The sequence below is a fragment of the Hyperolius riggenbachi genome, chromosome 11 (assembly GCF_040937935.1).
Source record: "Hyperolius riggenbachi isolate aHypRig1 chromosome 11, aHypRig1.pri, whole genome shotgun sequence".
In the NCBI taxonomy this organism is placed as follows: Eukaryota; Metazoa; Chordata; class Amphibia; order Anura; family Hyperoliidae; genus Hyperolius; species Hyperolius riggenbachi.
Genome location: NC_090656.1, coordinates 71,284,989 through 71,310,166, shown reverse-complemented (window position 1 = coordinate 71,310,166; position 25,178 = coordinate 71,284,989). Strand labels below are relative to the sequence as shown.

At 43.5% G+C, this 25,178-nt stretch overlaps 1 protein-coding gene across 2 annotated transcripts in view; it reads left to right on the top strand.

Moving 5' to 3' along the window:
- CDH11 (cadherin 11) overlaps window positions 1–25,178 on the top strand; it is a 217,530-nt gene that overhangs the window by 183,740 nt on the left and 8,612 nt on the right. For both annotated transcript variants that reach the window (XM_068261316.1, XM_068261317.1), the window contains exons 8-10: window positions 11,017–11,150; window positions 13,496–13,617; window positions 21,620–21,740. In XM_068261316.1, coding sequence (XP_068117417.1) covers window positions 11,017–11,150; window positions 13,496–13,617; window positions 21,620–21,740 — 377 coding nt within the window. The remainder of the gene's footprint in view (window positions 1–11,016; window positions 11,151–13,495; window positions 13,618–21,619; window positions 21,741–25,178) is intronic.

The window sequence follows — 25,178 nt, the reverse complement described above, 5'->3', positions numbered from 1 at the left end:
GAGGGCTCTTAAGGGTACACAGAAGGCACTTATGGGACACTGGAGGGCACTTATGGGATACTGGAGGGCACATATGGGACACTGGAGAGCACTTATGGGACACTGGGGGGCACTTATGGGACACTGGAAGGCACTTACGGGACACTGGAAGGCACTTATGGGACACTGGGGGGCACTTATGGGACACTGGGGGGCACTTACGGGACACTGGAAGGCACTTATGGGACACTGGAGGGCACTTATGGGACACTGGAGGGCACTTATGGGGCACTGGAGGGCACTTATGGGACACTGGAGGGCACTTATGGGACACTGGAGGGCACTTATGGGACACTGGAGGGCACATATGGGACACTGGAGGGCACTTATGGGGCATTAGAGGGCAACTATGGGACACTGGAGGGCACATATGGGACAATGGAGGGCACTTATGGGACACTGGAGGGCACTTATGGGACACTGGAGGGCACATATGGGACACTGGAGGGCACAAATGGGACACTGGAGGGCACTTATGGGACACTGGAGGGCACTTATGGGACACTGGAGGGCACATATGGGGCACTGGATGGCACTTATGGGACACTGGAGGGCACATAGGGGACACAGGAGGACACAATTTGGGGTAGAACATGTATAAGATGCTCCTGAAATATGGGTGCACCAGGTTTAGTATACATATATTTTTTACCTGGTTTGTGCCTTTTAAACCTGGGTGTGTATTATATTCCGGAGCGCCTTATACGGCGGAAAATATGGTAATTAATGGTTTAACTCTCCTTATTAGACATAACTCAGGGTTTAGCTCTCCTTATCTATTTATCTCATGAATTATCTCTCCTTGTTTGTTTATCTCATGCATTAGCACTCCTAACAGTTAAGGTGGCCATACACTGGTCGATTTGCCATCAGATTCGACCAACAGATAGATCCCTCTCTGATCGAATCTGATCAGAGAGGGATCGTATGGCTACCTTTACAGCAAACAGATTGTGAACCGATTTCAGCCTGAAACCGTTCACAATCTGTTGTGGTGGTACTGCTGCTGCTGCCCCCGCCCGCCCGCATACATTACCTGCTCCGCCGGCGCGACTGCAGTCTCCCGGTCACCGCTGCTCTGTCTGCGCTCTGGTCTCCAGGTCCGGCATGCCTCACTTCTTCTAGCCCGGCAGAAGGTTTAAACAGTAGAGGGCGCTCTACTGTTTAAACTTCCTGCCGGGCTAGAAGAAGTGAGGCATGCCGGACCTGGAGACCAGAGCGCAGACGGAGCAGCGGTGACCGGGAGACTGCAGTTGCGCCGGCGGAGCAGGTAATGTATGCGGGCTCTATTGCGTCGGTCGTCGGGCACTCGAACGCCGCTAGCGATGCGCTCTTTACCCGCGGGCGATCGACGGTTATTTTCCGCACGGCACGATCGACGGGATCGGACGAAATGGATCGAAATTCGGCGTGTAGCGTGAACGATTGGCAGCAGATTCGATCCCAGTGATCGAATCTGCTGTCGAAACGGGCGCAAATCGGGCCAGTGTATGGCCTGCTTAAAGGGGAAAAATAAGTAACCTTTTTGAATCACCCTATTGTTCTTATCACTAAAAGGGTAACAGAAGTTCCTTTATCTTAGAAACAGCTGCCAGTTTAATAGCAAATCGTTCTTTGCAGTGAAGACCTTATCTGTTATCAAAGTGGCAATTGGGTTGGACCTGTTGGTACTATTTACAAGGTAGCTTCAATTTTACCTGTGTAATTAGGTCTCAAATTAAATTAAATGAACGTTTCAGCTGTTCTGTTTCAATTTGGTCTACCAGGTGTGTGCCTGACTTAACGGGTCACGTGACGCTTCAGCCTGCGCGCGCCATTAGCATAAGTTGTACTCGCAGCATGCAGTTAAGACTAGGGCTCAGTGTAATTGCAGTATTAAATCGTTAAGACAAAGTTCCCCACATGAATAAATGAGACATGGGCCCAGACAGGAGCGAGACACTGCTCCAGAGCGTCTTCTGTCTCAGAAGCCATTGCATTTTGCACGGTACTTAAATCTTAAACCGCTTAGTAAATGTAAACACTCAGTCACAAGATTGTTAAGCCGGTATCATTTAGTTAGAGCTCAGAATGAAAATGAAAGGTACTTAATGTCCCATTGAGATTATACAGGGCTGCCAACATAAACTGCATTATATTCCATCCTTCAAATTGATGCTGTTAACCTCCTGTCTGACACACTAGGCCGAGCGAGGGGGTTATGGATTACTGAACCCAACTCTTGTTTCATTAATGGCTTCCTTGGTGAGTTTGGAGGTTGTTTGGCTGCCCAGCTATTGATAATCAGGAGCAGAGGTTGATTATCCAATTACATCTATTGATGTGCACACCCATAAGCCGTATGTGTGGTGTTTACAAAAATCATTAAAAACACATCAGACTGAATGCATTAACAAACCCCCATCTCAACGTCACACAGAGATTCATTATACAGAGATGATTCTCACAACAAGTATGTCTAGCAAAATCTTAAAGTAGACCTGTCCTATGAAATAAAAACTAGCCATTTTAACATGGAACTTAACTCAGAACTTCCTCTTTGCTCCGAGGCCGGTTGCACACCTAATATTAGCGGTGCAATGCGGTGAAAGCACGGCAGAAATCAGCCTTTGTCAGTGCGGGGACAGGGTCATATGCGTAGTGCCACCCCCAGCTAATGACGTAGTTCCTGCCGGACAGGAAGTATATCAATGGGATTCCTGTCATAGTGTTGTGCACACTTACTATGTCGCCGATTGACTTGCATTATTGCATAATCTGTGCGGTAGGCATGGATCATGCGGTAACGCAATGCAGCCTTTACACCAGCATTGCGGCAATTGGGATTCTTCCGCCGCAACGCGTGAAGTGTTCAAGTATCCATAGACTTGCATGGCCTTTGCAGCGGGGAAGTGTCGGGCAAGAGTACCACGATGCAAAACAATGTGCAAGTGTGCAATGGGCCTAAAAGATACGCCACATCATAATAACCTTTATGGAAAAAAATAATTACATTGACAATTACATTTTTTATGGAAATCCTAAAACAAACCTGATGTTTTAACTTGTTTTCACTTTACAGGGAGCACTAAAAGGGTTAAACCTCAGTGTTTACTGTACTAGGAAAACCGCAACAGAGCTTCAGCACTTTGTTCACAGCTGCTTATAAGAACTAATTAGACACCTTGATCTGGCTAAACAATCACAGAACACAGAGCAGTGAATTCCCTCAGATATGTGGAATGCATACTATTCATTGTGTGCTGTGCAAGAGTTCTTCAAAATACAGGACCAGATACCAAATGCTGTGAAAGTAAGCTGGTTGATGTCCAAAAACACTGGCACCAGGCTCGCCTGCTCCTTGTTGTGTACACAATGTCTAACCATTCACAGCTATAGATGAATATCAGTGCTGGTCGTAATGGAGAAAGCTACGCTTACGGATCATTACGCGTAATTTTACGCTATTACGCATTACGAAATTACGCTTACGGCATAGACATTAAATTTCGGTACATGTCCATAATTACGCATAGCACTTACGCAATTACGCGTAAGTATACCGTAATTCAGGTTATTACGTTATAGGCTTACGCGTAAAATCCTACTAGCAATTAATGCGTAAGGTCATGCTGCCAAGCGGAAAAGTTGACGCATGGATCAATGTTAGGTAGCCGCCGACTTTAAGGGTTAATAGCAAAGCCCCCTTAAGTGCTAAGAGCCTCAAATTTGAAGAATATATTAAGGAGATCAGAAGGAATAAGAGGACAATTTTTTTTTTCAAAAAGACCTTATAGTTTTTGAGAAAATCGATGTTAAAGTTTCAAAGGAAAAATATATACATTTAAAAACCCGCCGACTTTAACGGTTAATAGCAAAGCCTGCTTAAAATTTAGGAACACCAAATTCACAGGGTATATTAAGGGGATCAGTGGGAATAAGAGGGAAACAATTATTTTCAAAAAGACCTTATAGTTTTTGAGAAAATCGATTTTTAAGTTTCAAGGGCGAAAATGTCTTTTAAATGCGGAAAATGTCAGTTTTTTTTGCACAGGTAACAATAGTGTTTTATTTTCATAGATTCCCCCAAGTGGGAAGAGTTTTACTTACTTCGTTCTGAGTGTGGGAAATATAAAAAAAAAAACGACGTGGGGTCCCCCCTCCCAGACCTCTTTAACCCCTTGTCCCCCATGCAGACTGGGATAGCCAGAATGCGGAGCACCGGCCGCGTGGGGCTCCGCACCCTGACTATACCAGCCCGCATGGTCCATGGATTGGGGGGTCTCGGAAGGGGAGGGGCAGCCAAGCTTTCCCCTCCCCCTCCGAGCCCTTGTCCAATCCAAGGACAAGGGGCTCTTCTCCACCTCCGATGGGCGGTGGAGGTGGAGGCCGCGATTTCCTGGGGAGGGGTTCATGGTGGCATCTGGGAGTCCCCTTTAAAAAGGGGTCCCCCAGATGCCCACCCCCCTCCCAGGAGAAATGAGTATAGAGGTACTTGTAGTACCCCTTACCCATTTCCTTTAAGAGTTAAAAGTAAATAAACACACAAACACATAGAAAAAGTATTTTAATTGAACAAAAAACAACCACGAAAAAAGTCCTTTAATATTCTTAATTAACCATTAATACTTACTTGTCCCTTTAAAAGCCAGTTCCCACGCAATATCCTCGGAAATATACTAATCAGTTACAATGTAACAAAGTTATTACAATGTAACAACTTTGTTACATTGCAACTACGCCGCACCCGACGTCACTCACCGCCGCCGCCACGTCTGCGCTGCAGGACCCGACAGAGCTCTGAGCTATAGCTCAGAGCTCTCTAAGCATCTTTGTATTTGGGCTCCAAGGAGCCCCATTGGTCCTTAGCAGACCAATGGGGTTCCTTCTGATTTGAAGGAACCCCATTGGTCTGCTAAGGACCAATGGGGCTCCTTGGAGCCCAAATACAAAGATGCTTTCGAGAGCTCTGAGCTAATATAGCTCAGAGCTCTGTCGGGTGAAGGGACGCTAAGTCCCCGCCGGCTCCGCTGCCCTCCCCGCCTCTCCCACATGTCACCTATATACATGCTGGCACCCATGGGTGCCAGCATGTATATGAGTGACAGGTGTGGGCGGAGTGGACGGCGGGAGCCGGCGGGGACTAGCGTGTATGCGGCGGCCGGCGGGTGAGCGGCGAGTGACGTCGGGTGCGGTGGTGTTACAAAGTAACAAAGTTGTTACATTGTAAAAACTTTGTTACATTGTAACTGATTAGTATATTTCCGAGGATATTGCGTGGGAACTGGCTTTTAAAGGGACAGGTAAGTATTAATGGTTAATTAAGAATATTAAAGGACTTTTTTCGTGGTTATGTTTTTTGTTCAATTAAAATACTTTTTTCTATGTGTTTGTGTGTTTATTTACTTTTAACTCTTAAAGGAAATGGGTAAGGGGTACTACAAGTACCTCTATACTCATTTCTCCTGGGAGGGGGGTGGGCATCTGGGGGACCCCTTTTTAAAGGGGACTCCCAGATGCCACCATGAACCCCTCCCCAGGAAATCGCGACCTCCACCTCCACCGCCCATCGGAGGTGGAGAAGAGCCCCTTGTCCTTGGATTGGACAAGGGCTCGGAGGGGGAGGGGAAAGCTTGGCTGCCCCTCCCCTTCCGAGACCCCCCAATCCATGGACCATGCGGGCTGGTATAGTCAGGGTGCGGAGCCCCACGCGGCCGGTGCTCCGCATTCTGGCTATCCCAGTCTGCATGGGGGACAAGGGGTTAAAGAGGTCTGGGAGGGGGGACCCCACGTCGTTTTTTTTTTTATATTTCCCACACTCAGAACGAAGTAAGTAAAACTCTTCCCACTTGGGGGAATCTATGAAAATAAAACACTATTGTTACCTGTGCAAAAAAAACTGACATTTTCCGCATTTAAAAGACATTTTCGCCCTTGAAACTTAAAAATCGATTTTCTCAAAAACTATAAGGTCTTTTTGAAAAAAAAAATTTTCCTCTTATTCCCACTGATCCCCTTAATATACCCTGTGAATTTGGTGTTCCTAAATTTTAAGCAGGCTTTGCTATTAACCGTTAAAGTTGGCGGGTTTTTAAATGTATATATTTTTCCTTTGAAACTTTAACATCAATTTTCTCAAAAACTATAAGGTCTTTTTGAAAAAAAAAATTTTCCTCTTATTCCTTCTGATCTCCTTAATATATTCTCCAAATTTGAGGCTCTTAGCCCTTAAGGGGGCTTTGCTATTAACCCTTAAAGTCGGCGGCTTTTTTATATTATACGGGAGCGTAATATTACGCGATTACGGCAGACTGTGTAATTTCAATGGGAGTTTACTGTCTTACGCGTAATTTGTTACGCGTAATAACGTAACCCTACGGTCTACGCGTAATTAATTACGCGTAATACCGTAACCTTACACGTAACGCTTACGGTGCATTTGTAGTGAATTACGATGCGTAATTACGCTAATGCGTAATTTCGGCTCAGCACTGATGAATATATTGTTTACAAAATCCTGAGGTTTCTGAATTAGCATAATTAGAATTGTGGAGTTGAAGTTAGTAGTTTATCCTCACCAGAATATCATGTTTTGTCAATAGGTGCCCAAAACTAAACTCTTAGTATAAGAGTAAATAGTAAAAAAATTTTGGGGTGTTAGTGACTGGGTTACATCATTGAGAGCACCAGAAAATTGCATAGCAAACAAAGTCCTATGCAGTTTTTTTTTTTTTTTTTGCTGTCTCCCATTCAAAATACGTGCTGCTCTTTTTTTTCACCTATTGGAAAATGCAGTTGTGCTTTCAAAGCACACAGATTGCACACATAATCACATCTAACTATAAAGCCAAAAATATACACATGTACTGTGTTCTCTTGCCTGGTTTTTTTGCTTAACTCAGACTCCAATACCCTCCATGTGGACACTTCCGGTGCTTAGCCCTGCCCCTTTCTGGACAGGTGCTCTGGTGCTTCTTTGGCACTCTGTATCTCCAATACATTGAGCGCCATGGCACTCATCTGTAAGGGTGTGGGACTAAGCCCCGGAAGTGGCCGCACATGGGGTCTCAGAGGCTGAGTTACACAAAAAAACCAGACAAGTCATTGTAACTTTTTAAGAAAATAGGCAACATGCTGTTTATATTTTTGGCTTTATAGTCTCTTTAACATACAATTTGAAGTAGTGAAAATCATGATTGCATCCCACCATGTTTGCAATCATCATTTTAAGTGTGTGCAGTCTCTAAATATACCTTCGTTATATTCCTATTTCTTGCATGTCCGATTTCTTTGTTGAAACTTTTTGTTTATCTCTTTGTAGCAGAGAGATTATCGTTCAAGCTCAGCTAGAGCTGAAACATGAGCATGTAGTTAATAAATACCCGCAGCCTGGCGACTGTGTCTTCCATGAGTGTAAACAGGCCTTTATTAATGTTTTCATTTGCTCATTGTGTAATAAATGACACAGCTCCTTACAATGGCCATAAAATGAATCTCTGCAGGAAGGTCCTCTATATTTTTTCCTGACATCCCAATGCCTAGGAGATATTCTTTTTGCTTGTGTTTTGTTTTTAAATATTCACAGTATTATTGTGATTGCCTATAGCTTAGACATATCCTTGCTTTTTTATATTACTATGTATAGTTTCCATGATAAAAGTCCATGCATAAGCACTTGTGAGATGTAAAAAGTTTTGTTTCTATTAGTATAAAGAAGCTTGCTAGTGACATATGATTCTTTACTATAACACTTGATGTTTGTAAAGGATGGCCATATACTGTAAACACTGGAGGCTAATAAAGTGTATTTCCAGACTTTATATAAATGTCACTTCCTGTCACAACAAGGCTAAGTTCACAGTGGGATGTTGCGGTGCGACATAACATAAGCATTTTAACGCAGAAAGTCACACTGCAACAGTAAGTCTATATGACATTTAGAGTGCATCCTGTGTGATGCGATCCAACAAACAACACATTAACAGTGACAGAGAAGCATACTTTTCATTGACTGCATGCTTCACTGTATGCAAAGCAACGTCTCCATTCTACTGTATATCTGTTTTTACAGGGCAATACATCGCCCGCTGTGAACTTAGCATAAGAAGGTTAACAAGAAGTAATGCAGAATCTCTTGAACTCTTGAATAAATTCACTACCAGCACGAGAACCACACTTTCAGTAGTGGGAAAAAGAATTAAAATATCTGTCAAAATTACACTGTCGACTATGTCTCTTCACTTCTTATCATCTCATCTCTTCCTACCATCTCTGCATCTCACTCTCTGTCTTCTCTCTTCTTCCTGTTATCACTGCATTTCACTTCCTGTCCTCCCTTCTCTTCCTGTCACCTCTGCATCTCACTTCCTGTCCTCTCTTCTCTTCCTGTTACTTCTGCATCTCACTTCCTGTCCTCTCCTCTTTTCCTGTTACTTCTGCATCTCACTTCCTGTCCTCCCTTCTCTTCCTGGCACCTCTTCATCTGACTCCCTGTCTTCTCACTTGCACTGTCTAGTTCCACTTAGACAATTGTATCAGGAGGATAACAGTGCATTATTGCCGCTCTGTACTGGCTACCTCTCTCATCCTCAGTCAGTGAGTTGTTCAAGCCTATATTTGCCTAACTATTTATAGACTGAAGATGAAATGCACGTTTTGGACTTTATGTGCATTTTTCTTTGACTATGAACCAGAGAACTACTCACTTCCTATCTTCTCTTTTCATTTCCTGTATTCTCTTCCTCTAACTGCCTGTCCTGACGACATGCTGCTGAGAACAAGAAATAAGATAAACTTTTTCCCTTTTGAGGGTACAGACAACAATAAAACTGCATAGCTCTTCTACCCTTTCCTGATCTATCCAAACATGAAAAACAAAACATTATGACATCTGCTTTAAAAGGACAACTTTCTGGGAAACATCTCATTTGTTGTAAAACTGAATACTGTTGCAGTTGTTGCCATAAATAGTTACACGGCTTTGTTAGACAGATCTATCCTACATCCAACTACTTCTTTTCTTACTTTTAACGTTAGAGGGACAGAGCCAAAAGAATAGTGGAAAATGTAACCTCTTTTATTTTAAATGTGGCATGAATGTCAATGTCAAATAGCTTGGTGTTTGTGGTGATTGCCTAGGCGTCTCATACATGGCAATCTCTATATGTTGCACAACATGATGAAAAATGTGGAAAACACCCAGTGAGCTGCAGATCTGTTGACAGAAATGTCTTGTTGATAAGGGAGGCCGGAGAGGATTTGCTAGACTAGTTCAGACTAAATGAAAGGCTATGGCAACTCAGACAACCACATCTTACAACTGTAGTAAATAGCTGAGTATCTCAGAGTGCATCATACATCAATGTGCACTGGGTTGCCCTCCTGCTAGCCAAAAACAGACGGTTCAAGCTGCAATGGGCACAGCCACAGAGTCACCGGCTAAAGACTAGATTAAGTAGCCCATAGCCTAGTCGTGTAAATGTCCAGTTTCATTTTAGTTTTTTTTTATTAATGCCCTAATTTGCATAGTGGGTACCCTGGTGCCCACTATTTTATCGGGCACCTAAATTTCCTCCTAATCACAGCTTTGCAGCAGGGGAGGTTAATGGCTAGGCGAGGTGTGAGGGTTAAGGTTTAGGCACCGGGGGAGGGGGGTGTTTGTTAAGGTTAAGCACCCTCATGTATTTTACCATATATATCAGTGGGAACATTAGAGAAAACACCTACCCTGCTCTGTTTCATCCTTCACTGCTCAGCCTGCTTCTAATCAGCCCTGATAAAATCCCTGACTGAGCATTCAGTCTGGCTTTGCTCAGGAATCATTATAGTTGAATCTGTCTTCTCTGATGTCTTTTCAAGCCCAAGCCTGCCCTCTTCTGGCTCTGCTATAATGACTCAGTTATAATGATTCCTGAGCAAAGCCAGACTGAATGCTCAGTCGAGGATTTTATCAGGGCTGATAACAGGCAGGATACACAGTGAAGAATGAAACAGAAAGCAGGATAGGTGTTTTCTCTAATGTTTCCACTGATATATATGGTAAATACATGAGGGTGCTTTGTCTCTAGTTCACTTTAAAGGCTAGGCATTGGTAGAGAGAGGGTTAAGGGTTAGGGAGCGGTAGAGGGACAGTTAAGGATTAGGTATTGCTAGAAGGGGGGTTCTGTGTGAGAACAGGGTCAGGTTAGGCCATAGTAACATATCAGGAAAAGGTTTTCAGAATTTAGTAGTAGAATATTGGTAATTTTACCAATATTCTACTAGTGGCAACGTGCAGTGCCCTTTTTTCACCGTGCCTCTCTTCCACGCATAGAAGAGAGCCCTGTAATTGAAACTACTGTTGCCATACTTAATAGAGGTTGACATTATAAATGGAAAGAGATTGGGAAGGATAGAAAGTTGAGGAAGAAACTGAAAAATTAATATTAAACCTTATTACATAGGCAAAGTGTAATGACTAAAAATGGCTGAGAAAATAGTACCAGGTTTATAATGTTGAAATACGCCTAGTATTATGCTAGTTATAACGATCATAAAAAAAAATCTCCATTGTAACAGCACCCCGAGTATTCCAAATGCTTCATGGGTAATTCACCTCTGTGCTCTACCTAGGATACCAACTTAGCCACTAAAATGTTATGAGGTTTTACTCCAGGAAGTGGTCTTTGCCATAAATATTGCAAGTCTTCGGAGATAAAACACCTACTACAACATTTCATTCACGAGTCTGCGTTATCTTGTATTTGCCATTATGTTATTTTCTTTCATTAATAGCAGGGAAAGATCCTGATGTAGCAAAACGCTCCCTACATGCAGACATTAATAAATGATGAGGCTAAATTCCTTTTAAAAGTTGTTTGATAGATTCCATTAATATTCGGATTTTGCCATGCCTGCTGCTGGGAAACGGCTCTCAAATGAATCTTTAATACGTAACACTTGAGCATCTGGCTGCTTAGTAATTTTCTTGTCTAATTAGCCTGCGATCCTCCTCTTTAGGTATTCAATCGATCGGCACACTGACCTTGACAGATTTTTCAACATCCAAGATGATGGTGTCATCAAAACTACAAAGCCTTTGGATAGAGAGGAGCAAGACTGGCACAACATCTCTGTGATAGCAACTGAGGCCTGTAAGTATTCCCTCGATGAAGCAAATTCATTATCTGAGTCCCATTTCAGAAAGCAATGGAAAGAGTACGGCAACACTGGGCAGCATTTCCTGCACTCCCTGCCTATGATGGAATCTGTCATAAGAGATGAGTGGATTGATTAGCTTTCATCGATTTGCTGAATAGGCTGGTCTCACTGGATTATACCGGTATTAAAAAGAAAAAAAAAAGTTTTTAGTGGATGTGTCTACCTTAGCATGACCTATCATGGTGCAATACAGCGGGTCTAATTTACGGAGGTATCGCTGTAGATTAGGGTAACAGCAATCCTGGAACGCTTACTCAATCCTGAAAAAGTATAAATGAAAATTGTCTGATATTAATGCTTGGGACACACTAGCTCCGGGTGCGGGACGCATCCGCGGTCCGGGCTCCGATTTTCAAAAACCGGAACGCAAACGGATCCGTGCTGCCTTTTTTGCAGCACACGTTCTGGATCCGTTTGCGTGTTTTTTTTTTTTTTGCTAGAGGGGGTAGTAGCCACAATAGGGGGCTGCGGGCAAAGCGGCGGCCAGGGGGGTCACACCCCCCCTTCCCTTGCTCACCTGGGTGCCCCCCGTCCCCGCTCCCCCTCCAGCTCGCACATAATGTAATAAATTGTACCTAAGGAAGTTCGGCGAGCCGGGCACTTGCAATTTCTACTTGAGACTCAATTTGAGTGATTGATCAGATCAATATTCAGATCTGACATCGATCAGATATAGAAGAAAGCTAGCATGCATGCTCATGCCATTTTTTTCCGAATTTCGATCAGATTTCTAGACATTTTTTTCCAGTTGAATATCAATCCAAAATGGAGCGAAAAGATCGATTTCAATTTGAACAATATTTTCCAGCCTGTCCAATCTGCTTCCAATCAAGAGATTGTTTTCAAGATGGAATAAGTTATTAGCAATCAGTAGGCTGTACAATTTTCTGTGGTAGTAAAATTGAATGGTGTGTACCCACCATGAGATTGTGCTTTTCTCTGGATGAGAACTAGAGTCTCAAATCATGTAACTTCCTCTGAACTAAATATATCAGTATACCCATTAGGTTTCAGTAGGACCCAGTTGATGGCTGAAAGTTTAATAGTTTGAGAAATTCAGCCCAGCGTTGCTGCATCACCTACGATATCCCACTGGAGATGCTTGGAGATCTCTGGAGATGTTTTAGTAACTTTGCCTTACCATTGTTTTTATTCAATGCTGGAATGAACCTGCCATGTGTAGCCCCTTCTCTTTTTCACAATAAGTTCCTGGACTTCTACCCTGCCAATGAGACTACAGACAGGACTTACTGAAGTTCTCCAAACAGTAGATCAAACAAACCAGGTCTGGCTTTCTGCTCTATTATTAGGTGACAACAGTTTTGGGCATGGAGGACAAAATTGGTTGCTGATAACCAGAGATAATGAACTTTGGTAGAAGCATATTTTGATTTATGAGGAAGTGATTAATTTGCATTCCTCTAATTGGCGGATGACATGATTATGTTTACCTTGTGCTCCCTGTATTGGCAGATCATGACCAGCCAATAGAGTACACATACATCAGTGTATAAACCAGTTGTGCTTTTCAGTGTATTCTGCTAGTTAGTTTCCATGTATTGGGAGGGGGGGCATTATTTGTTATTAAATACAACAAAGGAAAATCAGCATCATCTGATATCAATAAACGACCGCAGCTAAGAGAGAACAGCGTCCACGGTTCAAAACAGTACATAAGCAAATCAGCGCAGGTCAAAGCAAGTATAGATAGTAGTTTCCACCATCCTAGGCTATCTGTAGTCTCCACAATTGGATGTGCATCCCAACACAAAGGAGTAAGGCTTACCAGACACATACAACCCACATTATAAGGTTGCATATTACTTATCATGCCCCAGGTGATCAAGTAGGTCCTCCAATCTCAGGAGCATGATGTCATCCTCTGATCAATGTTGGTGCAATGTCGGAGGTATATAATAAAAAAAAAAACAACAAGCAGTAATTATAATGGTAGACTGCTTTATTCTAAGAATATATCAAACCACAATAAAAAGCATAAAAAAGCACTTACATACGGGGCCCAAGACATGGGCACCCCGAGATCAAAATGCTTGTGTGTGCTGCCCAGCAACAGGTTTAAAAGGCTAAAAGGTGTCGCCCGTCTCCTTACCGAACGGTTTCACAATCTATTTGTTATTAAATATTCCTAATAGTGGATTGATTTACTTTGTGTCCTGTTAAGTAGTTTTTATATAATGTGAGTCCTTTTGATGACAATCGTTTTATTTTCTCCGGATGTCTTTCAGTTCTCTAATAATGAGGTTCCACCTTTTTACAGCCCATAGTGGTCATTCAAGGAGAGTCCCGGTGTCCATAAAGGTGTTGGACAGAAATGACAATGCTCCAGAGTTTCCTGAGCCCTATGAAGCCGCTGTATGTGAAAATGCACCTATAAATAAGGTATGGTCTATATTAAGGCTTAGAATTAAAATAAATGGCCAAATGAACATATCATTTCATGAACTAACTGGCATGCCTGGTGGGACACAATAGGGGCATTCCTAACTAACTGCAGTGTGCAGCAGAAACTACTTCCTTTTCACTTTTTGCAGCTCCCAGATGCTGTGCCCTGTCCTCGTATGGCTTCCTGGAGTGTCACCTGACCTGCATCGGATCATGTGACACATCGGGGCTGTGCACAGAGGATGCTGCAAAGCAGCTGGGAGCTGCACACTCTACAGTCCAAGTCTTGGCTGATGAATCTAAAAAAAAAGGTTTTTGAAAGGAATAGCAAGGAAAAGAATAAGATTAAAACTGCAAGCAACAACCCCATATTAATATGCCATTCATGTTCATCTTGACTTCTATATCTATAATATTATTTATGATTGCTGAGCTTTAATGACAAATAAGACAGAAGACTGCACAGACAGAAGTTCTCATTAGCTTTATGTTATCTAGATCATGTGCAGAAGAGCACTGATGATAAGTCTTTTTGACTGCATCTTGTTTACATAGTACCAAAACGTTGTGAGATATATATAGGCAGGTATGATCCAACTGAACAAAAAATGCTAGAATCTGTTTGTGAAAATATGTACAAAACTTTATTAATCAATTAACAAACATCCCATTTAAAAATGACTGCGTCCCATATCCCCCAAAGACCAACCAACTCCACCCGTAGAGCCCCTCCCTCCTAGCCCTTAACCACCCAGATCCTGCCCCTCATGTTCCAAAAATTGTATATGCATCCCTGTGAGGCATGTGCACCTGCCCCACTGAAAAACCTGTAAAAGGCTGTCTAGCCACAAGTATTGGTGTCAACAATTATAATATGGGCCCTGGGTTCACCCTGAAATCTTGGAGTAGCAGGGGAAAGGCCCTGGACCAAATCCGATGTAGCCCAAAATTTGCAATAACGAGACAGTTCAAAACCACATAGTGTCTTCCAATCAAGGCAAAAGCTGTTCCACATCCATAGCATATGTCTCACAGGTTAGTAGAGTTAATGATAGCATAAGCAGCATATAGCAAGCAAGTCCTTGATACAACAGTCTCCAATCTGTATGTCATAAGGAAACAGCAGCCCTGACACAGTTCAGTAAGATTGGTAATGAGGTATCAATTGTATGGCACATCGGATCTCCGTGCAACAGCCTCTGGTTCATGTATCAATGGAGGACAAGCCTAAACATAAATCAGCCAGATTAGCAAAAGCAAAAGCAGTATATAGCAATAGAGCCTTCCATGTTGTTAATGAGCATCCACACAGTCAAATAAGCCTCACAGACTTGGCATGGTTCAGCGGAAATGAACAAACAGTGTTGAACAAGCATGTCCTTCATGCATCAGCAGTGTGGATCATAACATACAGTTCGCCTCCATGCGAGGTATTCATATACCCGTCATGTTGCTTACATTTTCCTGTGAATATGGATGCAGGAGTAGCCGCTGCAGGCTGTATTCAGCTGAGGCTGGTGAGCTGGATGCTGGGCGAGGCTGTAGAGTGTGCTCAATGCCTGGATGTACGGCCACAAACCAGGAAGATCTGGGGTGCGTTGGTGTGGAGAGACAGGGACGCAGCACATGTGCCCTGACCGGTTTCGCCGGACTTCCGGCTTCCTCTGAAGGTACACAATTTCCTGTGCTCACCCTCATCTTATCCCCCAGGCCTGCCGGGAGCAGAGAGGCCAACCCCGCCCACCCCCCACCAGCGGGCCAATGCCAGGCAGGGGGGCAGGACCAGCCGACACCGCGGGCAGGCGCAAAAGCCACCTGCCTGATGCGTCACCACGGCCCCACCCACCTGCCCGAACACCCACCGGGCGGCGGGGCGGAGCAGACAGACGCAACACGGAGGCCGCCACGCAACTCCCATGGTGCGTCCGCCAGACGCCGCCCCCATGCCCGGAAGTGCCGCCAGAGGGGGCGGGCGAGGGCAGCCACCGCAACAACCCCCGCCAGACCAGGGACGAAAGCAAAAGAGGGGCAGCGACAGGTAAACAAATCTCAACTGAATACATCTCCAAATAGCATATTTTCAAGGTATAGCCCAAATATCAGATAATCATATAGATCAGAGTTTAGTACAACAATTGGTGATATAAACAGCTCGTCCTTAAACATTCACATCTCCAGGGATTTAAAACAAATCACGATCCGTATCATAACGGGCCATGTATGTAGATATCCCTGGTAGAAGGGGATTTACAAATCACCCCATAGCATAGCAAAAATGCCTCTGCAACCATGTTACCTATTTGTGTCTGGCGATGTACGGCGGAGGGCCCCCCAAAAACACTAAGGTGGCAGAGCGCTAACCAGACATACCAGGTAGCAAGCGAAGCACAGAAAAGCCCATCATAATGGTAGGAACGAAGCATAACTAGTATGCTCGTTCAAGCCTGGGGGCTTTGTGGCCTCCAGTTCAAATATCCACCGTGACTCCTTCTGTAATAGTAAACGATCCATGTCCCCACCTCTGTTCGAGGCATGGATCCGATCAAGACCAACAAATCGCATCAGAGTGGGCTTACCGCCGTGCGCGGTTTTGAAATGTCTGGCTACAGGGGTGAGACTGGAGAGGCTTTTACTTTTAATATTAGTTACATGATCTGAAATGCGTAGCTCACGCTTAGTTTTCCCTATGTAGAATGCACCACACGGGCATAACAAGAGGTACACCACTAATGTGGTATTACAATTGACATAGTGTGCCAACTCCCAGTCTCTACCATCCGGCAGCCTGACAGATTTCCCCACCTTTATGTATCTGCAAGTGGTGCAGCCGCCACAGGTATATGTACCTGTCACCCTGCAATGCTTGAATCCCCCAGAGGGGTCAGAAAAGTGGCTACTAACTAATCTATCTCTCAAAGAGGGGGCCCGTCTAAAAGAAAATAGAGGTTTGGTGGGAATGATCTTATTCAATCTAGAATCATTGGCCAAAATATGCCAATGCTTCTCGATTATGTGGGCAATCTTGGAGTGTTGAGCCGAATATCTAGTGCATAAACGCACGGCTTCTTTAGTATCATCTTTCGACCGGGGGCCAGCGGCGAGTAAAGCAGTCCGCACGCTGGCATCTGCCCTTCTGAAGGCTTTTTTCAGGGTACCCTCCGGATATCCCCTCTCCCTGAATCTCCTCCTCAGATTATCGGCCTCTTCTTTAAAAGACACATCCTCAGAGCAGTTGCGTCTCACCCGCAAATATTGGCCCATAGGGATACCCCTCACAGTGTGTGAGGGGTGGAAGCTATCTGCCCTGAGGAGTGAATTTGTTGCAGTATTCTTCCTGTAAAGACGTGTTCCCAAATGACCGTTCTTATCTACTTGGATGGAGATATCAAGGAAGGGGACCTCCGAGGGGCTATATTCCATAGTAAACCTCAAGTTGCTGGAGTTTTCATTTAAAGCACTTACAAACCTCTTTAATAAGATCTCACCTCCAGTCCAAAACATGATGATGTCATCAATGAACCTGTGCCACGCCAAAATGTGGCACAGGTACATCGAGAGACCATCACTGGCAAAAAGCCGACGCTCCCACTCCCCCAGGTACAGGTTTGCATATGACGGGGCGCAGGTTATCCCCATCGCTGCCCCCTGCACCTGGAGGTAGTGGGCGCCCTCAAAAATAAAAATATTATTTGTCAACAAAAACTCCAGTAAAGTCAACAGGAATTCGCTGTGCGCAGTGCACTGTATGCCCAGCTCACTCAAAAATATGCCCACAGCCCGTATTCCAAGTTTGTGTGGAATACTCGAATACAGGGCCTCGACATCCAGGGCCACCAACAATATGCCCGTTGGTAATTGCAATTCATCTAAAACCCGCAAAAGATAAGACGTATCTCTGATGTACGAGCGTAGTGCTTGCACATGCGGCTGCAAAAAACGATCTATATAAACACTGATTTTTTCTGTCAGCGAGCCCCGTCCAGAAACAATTGGACGACCAGGGGGCTTATCCAGCCGCTTATGCACCTTAGGTAGTGCATAAAAGGTGGGACAGATAGGATTCGCAACCTTCAAAAACTGCGCTGTGTAATCATCTATTACGTTTCTGATGACAGCGTCGTCTATAATTGAAAAAAGGTTCTGCTGACACACACACACTGGCCCTCGATGCCGAGACCCTCACATAACAATCTCGTTTCCTGAGAATATCAAGACACATGTTTCTATATAAATCTACAGATAGAATGACCACATTACCCCCCTTGTCTGAGGGCTTTATGATCCACTTTTTGTTTTTCATTAGTTCGTTCAACGTCTCACGTTCTTCAACTTCTAAGTTGTCCACGGACGACCTGCCACCCCTCAATTTAGAAAGATCTTTCTCGACCACATCGATAAAAGTCTTAAGACTAGGGCTTAAATTGAACGGGGGGAATTTCCGTGATCTGTTTCTCAGACCAACATCCTCCAGCCGGGGAAGAAAAAAGCGGGGACCCAAACCACAAGGGGCCGAATCCATGTTCTCTGGGGAAGCAGAACTTTCCAATGCCAATTCCTGCAGATGCTGCAAAGCTAACAGGTCTTCCTCCGACTATGTTTACATAGTAGTAGAAATCTGACAGAAGCGACAGGTTTTGGACTAGTCCATCTCTTCATGGGGAATTGTCAGGGATTTATTTAATTTCAAAAGCACTTAGTGAAAGGCAGTTGCACTTTCCAACTGCCAAAAAACTGTGTAGCGAGCAGGGAAGCTGGGCAGCATCATTGTTTAAATCCTTTTTAGGGAATATCGTTATAAAGAATAAAAGCCTTGCTGAGAATCCCCTATGGAGAGATGGACTACTCCAAAACCTGTCACTTCTGTCAGATTTCTACTACCTACTGTAAGTGACAGCAACATAGGAGAAAAGTAATTTATGGCTCATTTTACTGTGGAAAAAATGTACTTCTTATTTGTCTCTGTTTGCACATATTTTAAATTTTGCAATTTTTGCCATAGTGCCCCTTTAAACTCGACCAAGACAGTCATTAAGAACAGTCTTGGCCAATAATCTAGCAGTTTTACAGGAGCTCCCTGACATCACCTAAATATATGGCATGCTGTGTCTTTAGTGATTCCATTTATTCCAACTTGAAAGGCCTGACACAATAGAAAGAGCAACTATGTCAGGCAACAACTCTTCCTCTGGTGCCCTCTAGAGTAAAAGACTTGAGGAAAGGCAAAACCCTGAATGCTTGCCCTTTTCTGCTCCACCTACTGCATGAACTAGGAAGCAGATTTTGTGTCACATCCTAATAGAACAATGGCTCATTCAACTCAGTGGTGTAGGCTGAATGCTATGCATCTGATTAAGTGGACGACATAAACTAAAGGCTGAGCAGTCTCATGGGGGGTGGGGGGATGGGGGGGGGGTTGTATTGGCAGGGTGTGGAAATGATAGAGGAAGGGAGTGGAATGTTTGAGGGTTAAATAGTGTGTGGGGGGTGGGTGTTTTACTGTGTCTATGTGTGCTCATGGGAATACCCGGGGGAGAAAATGAAGGGTTGAAGATGTGTATACTTTTGAGAAAATATGTTGAATATTTGTCAAGATTAGAAGTCAGTGGATAATGAGAAACTGCATTTCCATAAACATACCTATTTTCACAGGGTAAAAAAAGTAAAAACATAATAAAAAAAAACAATTCTTATAGCAATAATGTGGTTTTCACAGCAAAACATTTTTACAAATTTTGCAAATTCATCCCGATTTACAAAATTAAAAATGTTTAATAGACCACTCCAGCAAAAAAAGGAAGCAGTTAAAATCTAACAGAACCAAGGGTTTTGCAATAGACCATCTCCTAATGGGGGATTCTTAGGGTTTTCTTTGTTTTCTAAAACATTTCCTGAATGGCAGTTACCAAGTCTAACCAACAAAAAAGTGTGAAAGTGAGTAGGAAGACTGGCTGGTATTTTACTAATTTGGCAGTGAAATTTTCATTCAGAAAATGCTTATGAATACAAAGAAAACTCTGAGAATCCCCCATGGCGAGATGGACTAGTACAAAAACTGTTGGTTCTGTCCAGGGGCAAAACTAGACTAGACCCCCTGCAAAAATGATAGCATGGGGTCCCCTTGGTCCCAAAAACCCCATGCGGGTCATGTGATCGGGAGCCAGCGAATGGCAGCAGAGAGTGTTCTGCTTTGGCAGCAGAAAAAAATGACACACACTCCTGCTACTCTGCATGGAGGGAGGAGGTGGCGGGGTTGTTTTTGTGAGCAAATGGGGAGATTTTTTTGCTAATTGGCTGTACTTGCAGTTGGGGAGAGGGAGGAGAAAGGGCCCCTAAAGCGCTTGGGTCCGCTGCAATGGTGGGGATTACAGGGGTGATTGTACCCATACCCATAGTTCTGTCAGATTTTAACTGCTTACTTTTTTCGCTGCGGTGGCCCTTTAACCACTTTACCACCACGGGTGCGTATATCTACACTCCTTTTAACACCCTTTCCCCACCAGTAGCATAGATATACGCAACTCCCGCCTCTACCGCCATTGTCCGTGCTCCCGCTCGCTCGGGCGCGTGCTCTCGCGCTCGTACATGCCACCGGACGCTTGCCCGGAGATCAATGAATGGGAAAAACATTCCCGTTTGTTGATCTCAGCCCCCCAGCAATGATCGGCTGCTTCTATGAGAAGCAGCGCGATCATTGTGAAAAAAAAAAGTTTCCCAGCCTCATTGAATGTCCTGTAAACGTACTTCCGACGCTTCCAGGACGCATGCACAAAAAAGCACTGTGGCCATCTTGTGGCCAAATAGAAAAGAGACTCCAAAACATTTTTCGTATACAAATACATACTTTTACGCTATAAATTAACTCATTACCTCCCACACTCCACAATTTATTTATTTTTTTGTAATAAAAAGTAAAAAATAACAATAAAAAAACAAAAACAAAAAAAAAACCATAAATAGTTACCTTAGGGACTGTACTCTTTAAATATTTATATCAAGAGGGTACAACACTGTTACTTTATAAACTGTGGGCTTGTAATTAGGGTTGGATGCAAAACTCAAAAAAATGCACCTTTATTTCCAAATAAAATATTGGCGCCAAACATTGTGATAGGAACATAATTTAAACGGTGTAATAACCGGGGCAAATGGGCAAATACATTTCATGGATTTTAATTACAGTATCATGCATTATTTAAAAACTATAATGGCCGAAAACTGAAAAATAGTGATTTTTTTCCCCACATTTTTCCTATTTTCCCATTAAAACACGTTTAGAATAAAATAATTCTTGGCATAATGTCCCACCTAAAGAAAGCCTAATTGGTGGCGAAAAAAAACAAGATATAGTTAATTTCACTGCGATAAGTAATAATAAAGTTATAGACGAATGAATGGAAGGAGCGCTGAAAGGTGGAAATTGCTCTGGTGCTCAAGGGGTGAAACCCCTCAGTTGTTAAGTGGTTAACATCACAGCAAGACTTTCTTTTTTTTTTTTAATGTACAAACTCAACCATAACTGGTTGTCTTTGAAGATTTCATTAATACATATAAGATTGTTTCTTTTATCTCCATCATGAAACTGAACCGTCACAGGACTCGACAAAAAAAAACAAAAAAAAACATTTTTTCACAGATGTATTTGTGCGCTAGACTTCATAGCTTCAGTCATCATAGCACCTGCGGGAGGACCTGTCTCAGCTGCTTCTGTTCTTAAACAAATCAGATTCAAACTTTTGTTCATTAACTTTTAGTGGAGAATTTAATCTAGTTGGATCCTGTGAGGCAATACAGCCTAACTTATCCATTCTCCCTCCATGGTAAATAGGGGCAATTGTGTTTTTTATATGCAGCATATGGTGTTATGGAACATTATAGTGGATCCATACAAGTCGTGAAACAATATGGTACCCCACTGGGTCATACACTGCGTGTGCTGTATAGATATCAATGTTCTGTTTCTTATGCGTTTAACGATCATTTTTAATTTCCTCTGTTGCAGAATGTTTTGACGATAACGGCAGTCGATAAAGACGACGCTGCAAATGGAGCGCGTTTCAGCTTCACGTTTCCAATGGAATATGTACATTCAAATTCAAATTTTACCTTAAGGGACCACAGAGGTTTGTGTTAATCAGGCAAATTTGAATAATTTAATTGACTTTTCCAGGAGATGCAGAGCAACTTAACCAGGTTGCTATCACTATGTAAAGCTCATGGAAGTAATTAGCAGCCAGTAGCAGAGGATGGATATTTGTCTTTTTACTAAAATAGGCTCCATATCAACATATAGTAGAATGTAATGCATTATTCAGGATAGCCATTCATTATCCAGGCCTTTTTTTTTTTAAATCAGAAATAGCTATATATTGATGCATGTTAGTATGTAGTGTCCTCCCCCCCCCCACTTCTGGTGATCTTTAGCCCAGGCTATTTAGTTATGCAGACTTCTGCCCAAGAGCGCGCTGGGAAACCAAGTGTTGTTACTCTGAAGCAGACAACAAACATTCCGCAATGATGCATCTTGCCAGCAGTATAGATATCGCCCCTTGTGATCATTTTAAGTATGCAAATAAGGGTGAGGAAAGATGTTATTTATGATGGGCAAACAAGAACTAAAACAATCATAAATGAATGTAAGCCTTACAAAAGTTTCAGGCCGCCCAGTACACCTTCAGAGGTTACAAAAGGTAACACCCTAAGAATAAAGCTGGGCTGATATAGGTTTGTGATAGTTTTATAGTGAAAGTGGAGTTTTCTTTGAACATTGGGTGTCAATGCACAATCTAGTGGTTTAACCTCCCTGGCGTTCTATTAAGATCGCCAGGGAGGCTGCGGGAGGGTTTTTTTTTAATAAAAAAAAACTGTTTCATGCAGCCAACTGAAAGTTGGCTGCATGAAAGCCCACTAGATGGCGCTCCGGAGGCGTTCTTCCGATCGCCTCCGGCGCCCAGAATAAACAAGGAAGGCCGCAACGAGCGGCCTTCCTTGTTTTGCTTACATCGTCGCCATAGCGACGAGCGGAGTGACGTCATGGACGTCAGCCGACGTCCTGACGTCAGCCGCCTCCGATCCAGCCCTTAGCGCTGGCCGGAACTTTTGTTCCGGCTGCGCAGGGCTCGGGCGGCTGGGGGGACCCTCTTTCGCCGCTGCTCGCGGCGGATCGCCGCAGAGCGGTGGCGATCAGGCAGCACACGCGGCTGGCAAAGTGCCGGCTGCGTGTGCTGCTTTTTATTTTGTAAAAATCGGCCCAGCAGGGCCTGAGCGGCGACCTCCGGCGGTGATGGACGGATATATTCGTCCATACCGCTGAGGAGGTTAATTGTCGTAATGCATTGCAATGTTGCGGTAGTTATAGCATTTACATAGTGCAGGTTCCACAATTAGTGCAAACTGGGTTAACCACTTGAGGACTGTAAGCTTACACCCCCCTAGTGACCAGGCTGTTTTTTAAAGTTTAGGCCACTGCAGCATTAAAGTGGACCCAAATTAAAAATACAAGATTTCAGAAATAAAATCTATTTTCTAAATTATAATAATAAATAGCAGCCTTTTTTCAGCTGCATGATGACAAATATCAAAATATTTTAAATTTATTGGAGGAACCCCTCCCTTTCATTTTGCCGGGTCAGAATCCGGCGAACTGGTGGAGTAGGTGGTGTCCGGCAAAGGAGGAATTGCTAATGGCTGCCACCTGTATAACCCTAGTTATGAAAACAGAAGGGTGAAAAGCATGCACTGAAATTCTCATTGGCTTGAAGGAGTGTTTATTTATCTCTGTATGTGTCAGAGTGGTGCAACTAAATATTTTGAATTAAAAAAATGTTTGGTTTGGGTCAGCTTTAAGGCCTCACTGCAGGACCATACAACGCAGCACACAAGTGATTTCCACCCCCCCCCCCCCTTTTTCTACCCATTAACAGAGCTTTCTATTGGTGGGCTCTGATCCCTGCCGCCCTGTTTGTTTATTTATTTATTTGTTTTTTTTTAAATAAATTTCACTATTTTTTATTTTATTTTATAACGAGCCCTTCCTCCCTCCCCATAGGCAGCCTATGACAGCAGATCGCTCTACAGCACTTCCGTAGATCGCAGCGCTGTACCACGTAAATAGACATTGGTTTTGCCGTCTAACAGTCGCCTAGTGGAGAGACTGAGAGACTGATGATGGAGTGGAGTTCCGTCATTCAAGCGGAGATGCGCACGTGCATCGGCGCCTGATCTCCTGCAAACTCTGCCCCAGGACTTCACACCAATTGGCGTTGAGCGGTCCTGGGGCTGCCGCCACATCCACGCCAGTTGTTGTGGATCGGTCGGCAAGCAGTTAAGCGCACGTTGCTATAATGATGCATGTAATGTAAGTAACATTTAGAAACGCATGTTACCAGGTGCGTAACCATTAATCCTAAGGCCCCCAGAAAAACTGTGATGGGGCTCCCCAATGCTCACACCCTTTCCCTTGCCTACCCTTGGTGACCCTCACAGCCTAGGGGCCCACCTTACAATGGTCATATAACATGTGTGGTCCCCATAATCTTCGCACCTATAACAAGTGTAGTCACAGAACCAGTGGATCTGAAGGATGGACCCCTTTATTGGAGGAAGAGAAGATTAGTAGTTGGGGCCCCCTCACACCTCTGGGACGCCCTGCAGTTGCAGGGGCTACTCTCCTATAGTTACGCCCCTGCGTGTTACCCAGGTGACATGGGTTGCATGGATTGTGCAATGTCCACTATGTAAGTGCCGCTAAATTTGCTGAATGTTGTCTAGGCAAGCCAGATTTATCGCTGATTGGTGCATCAACACCCACTGTCATTCTGTGTTGTTGTTGTTTTTTATACTTTTGGCCATTTTCCTTTCTTTAACTTCAGTTTTGCTTAAAGCGGATCCGAAATGAAAAACTAACTATAACAAGTAACTTGTCTATATATCTTATCTAAAGTTTAGATAGTTTACACAGCAAATCTAGCTGCAAACAGCTTTAATAGAAAATTAGTATTTCTTCCTGTGATACAACGACAGCAGCCATGTTGTTTGTAAACATTACACACAGGCAAGCTTATCTGTATCTTGAGCACTCAGCCTGTGAAAAAAAACCTAATTCCCCCTCCTCCCTCCTCCCCTATGCCTCTGAAATCAATGGCTAGTAATACCTCCCCCTCCTCCTGCCCAGACTGAGCTCCCATGAGCCCTTGTTACTGCCAAGGCTCTCTAAAAACCTGTGGGCGTGGTTTATTTCTTTTATAGGGAATTAGAGTATTAAAACAAAAAAAAAAGGATTTGGCTTGAGGAATACCCTATAAACAATAGGAAAGGAACACAATTATGCAATGAGTAAAAGTTCACCTCGGATCCACTTTAAGGTCAGCTCTACGGTGGAATTTAATCCATTCATTTTAATTCTTTGTATTAAGGTCTAGCTGGGTTTAGCTCAAGATTAGGAACTGTGTTAGAAAATTACTATTTGAGAAACAACGCCATAAACACTGAAGACAGATTTAAAAACTCTGATATGTGAGTCCATTATTGACCTTTAAAGGGAATATATTTTCCTTTAATGG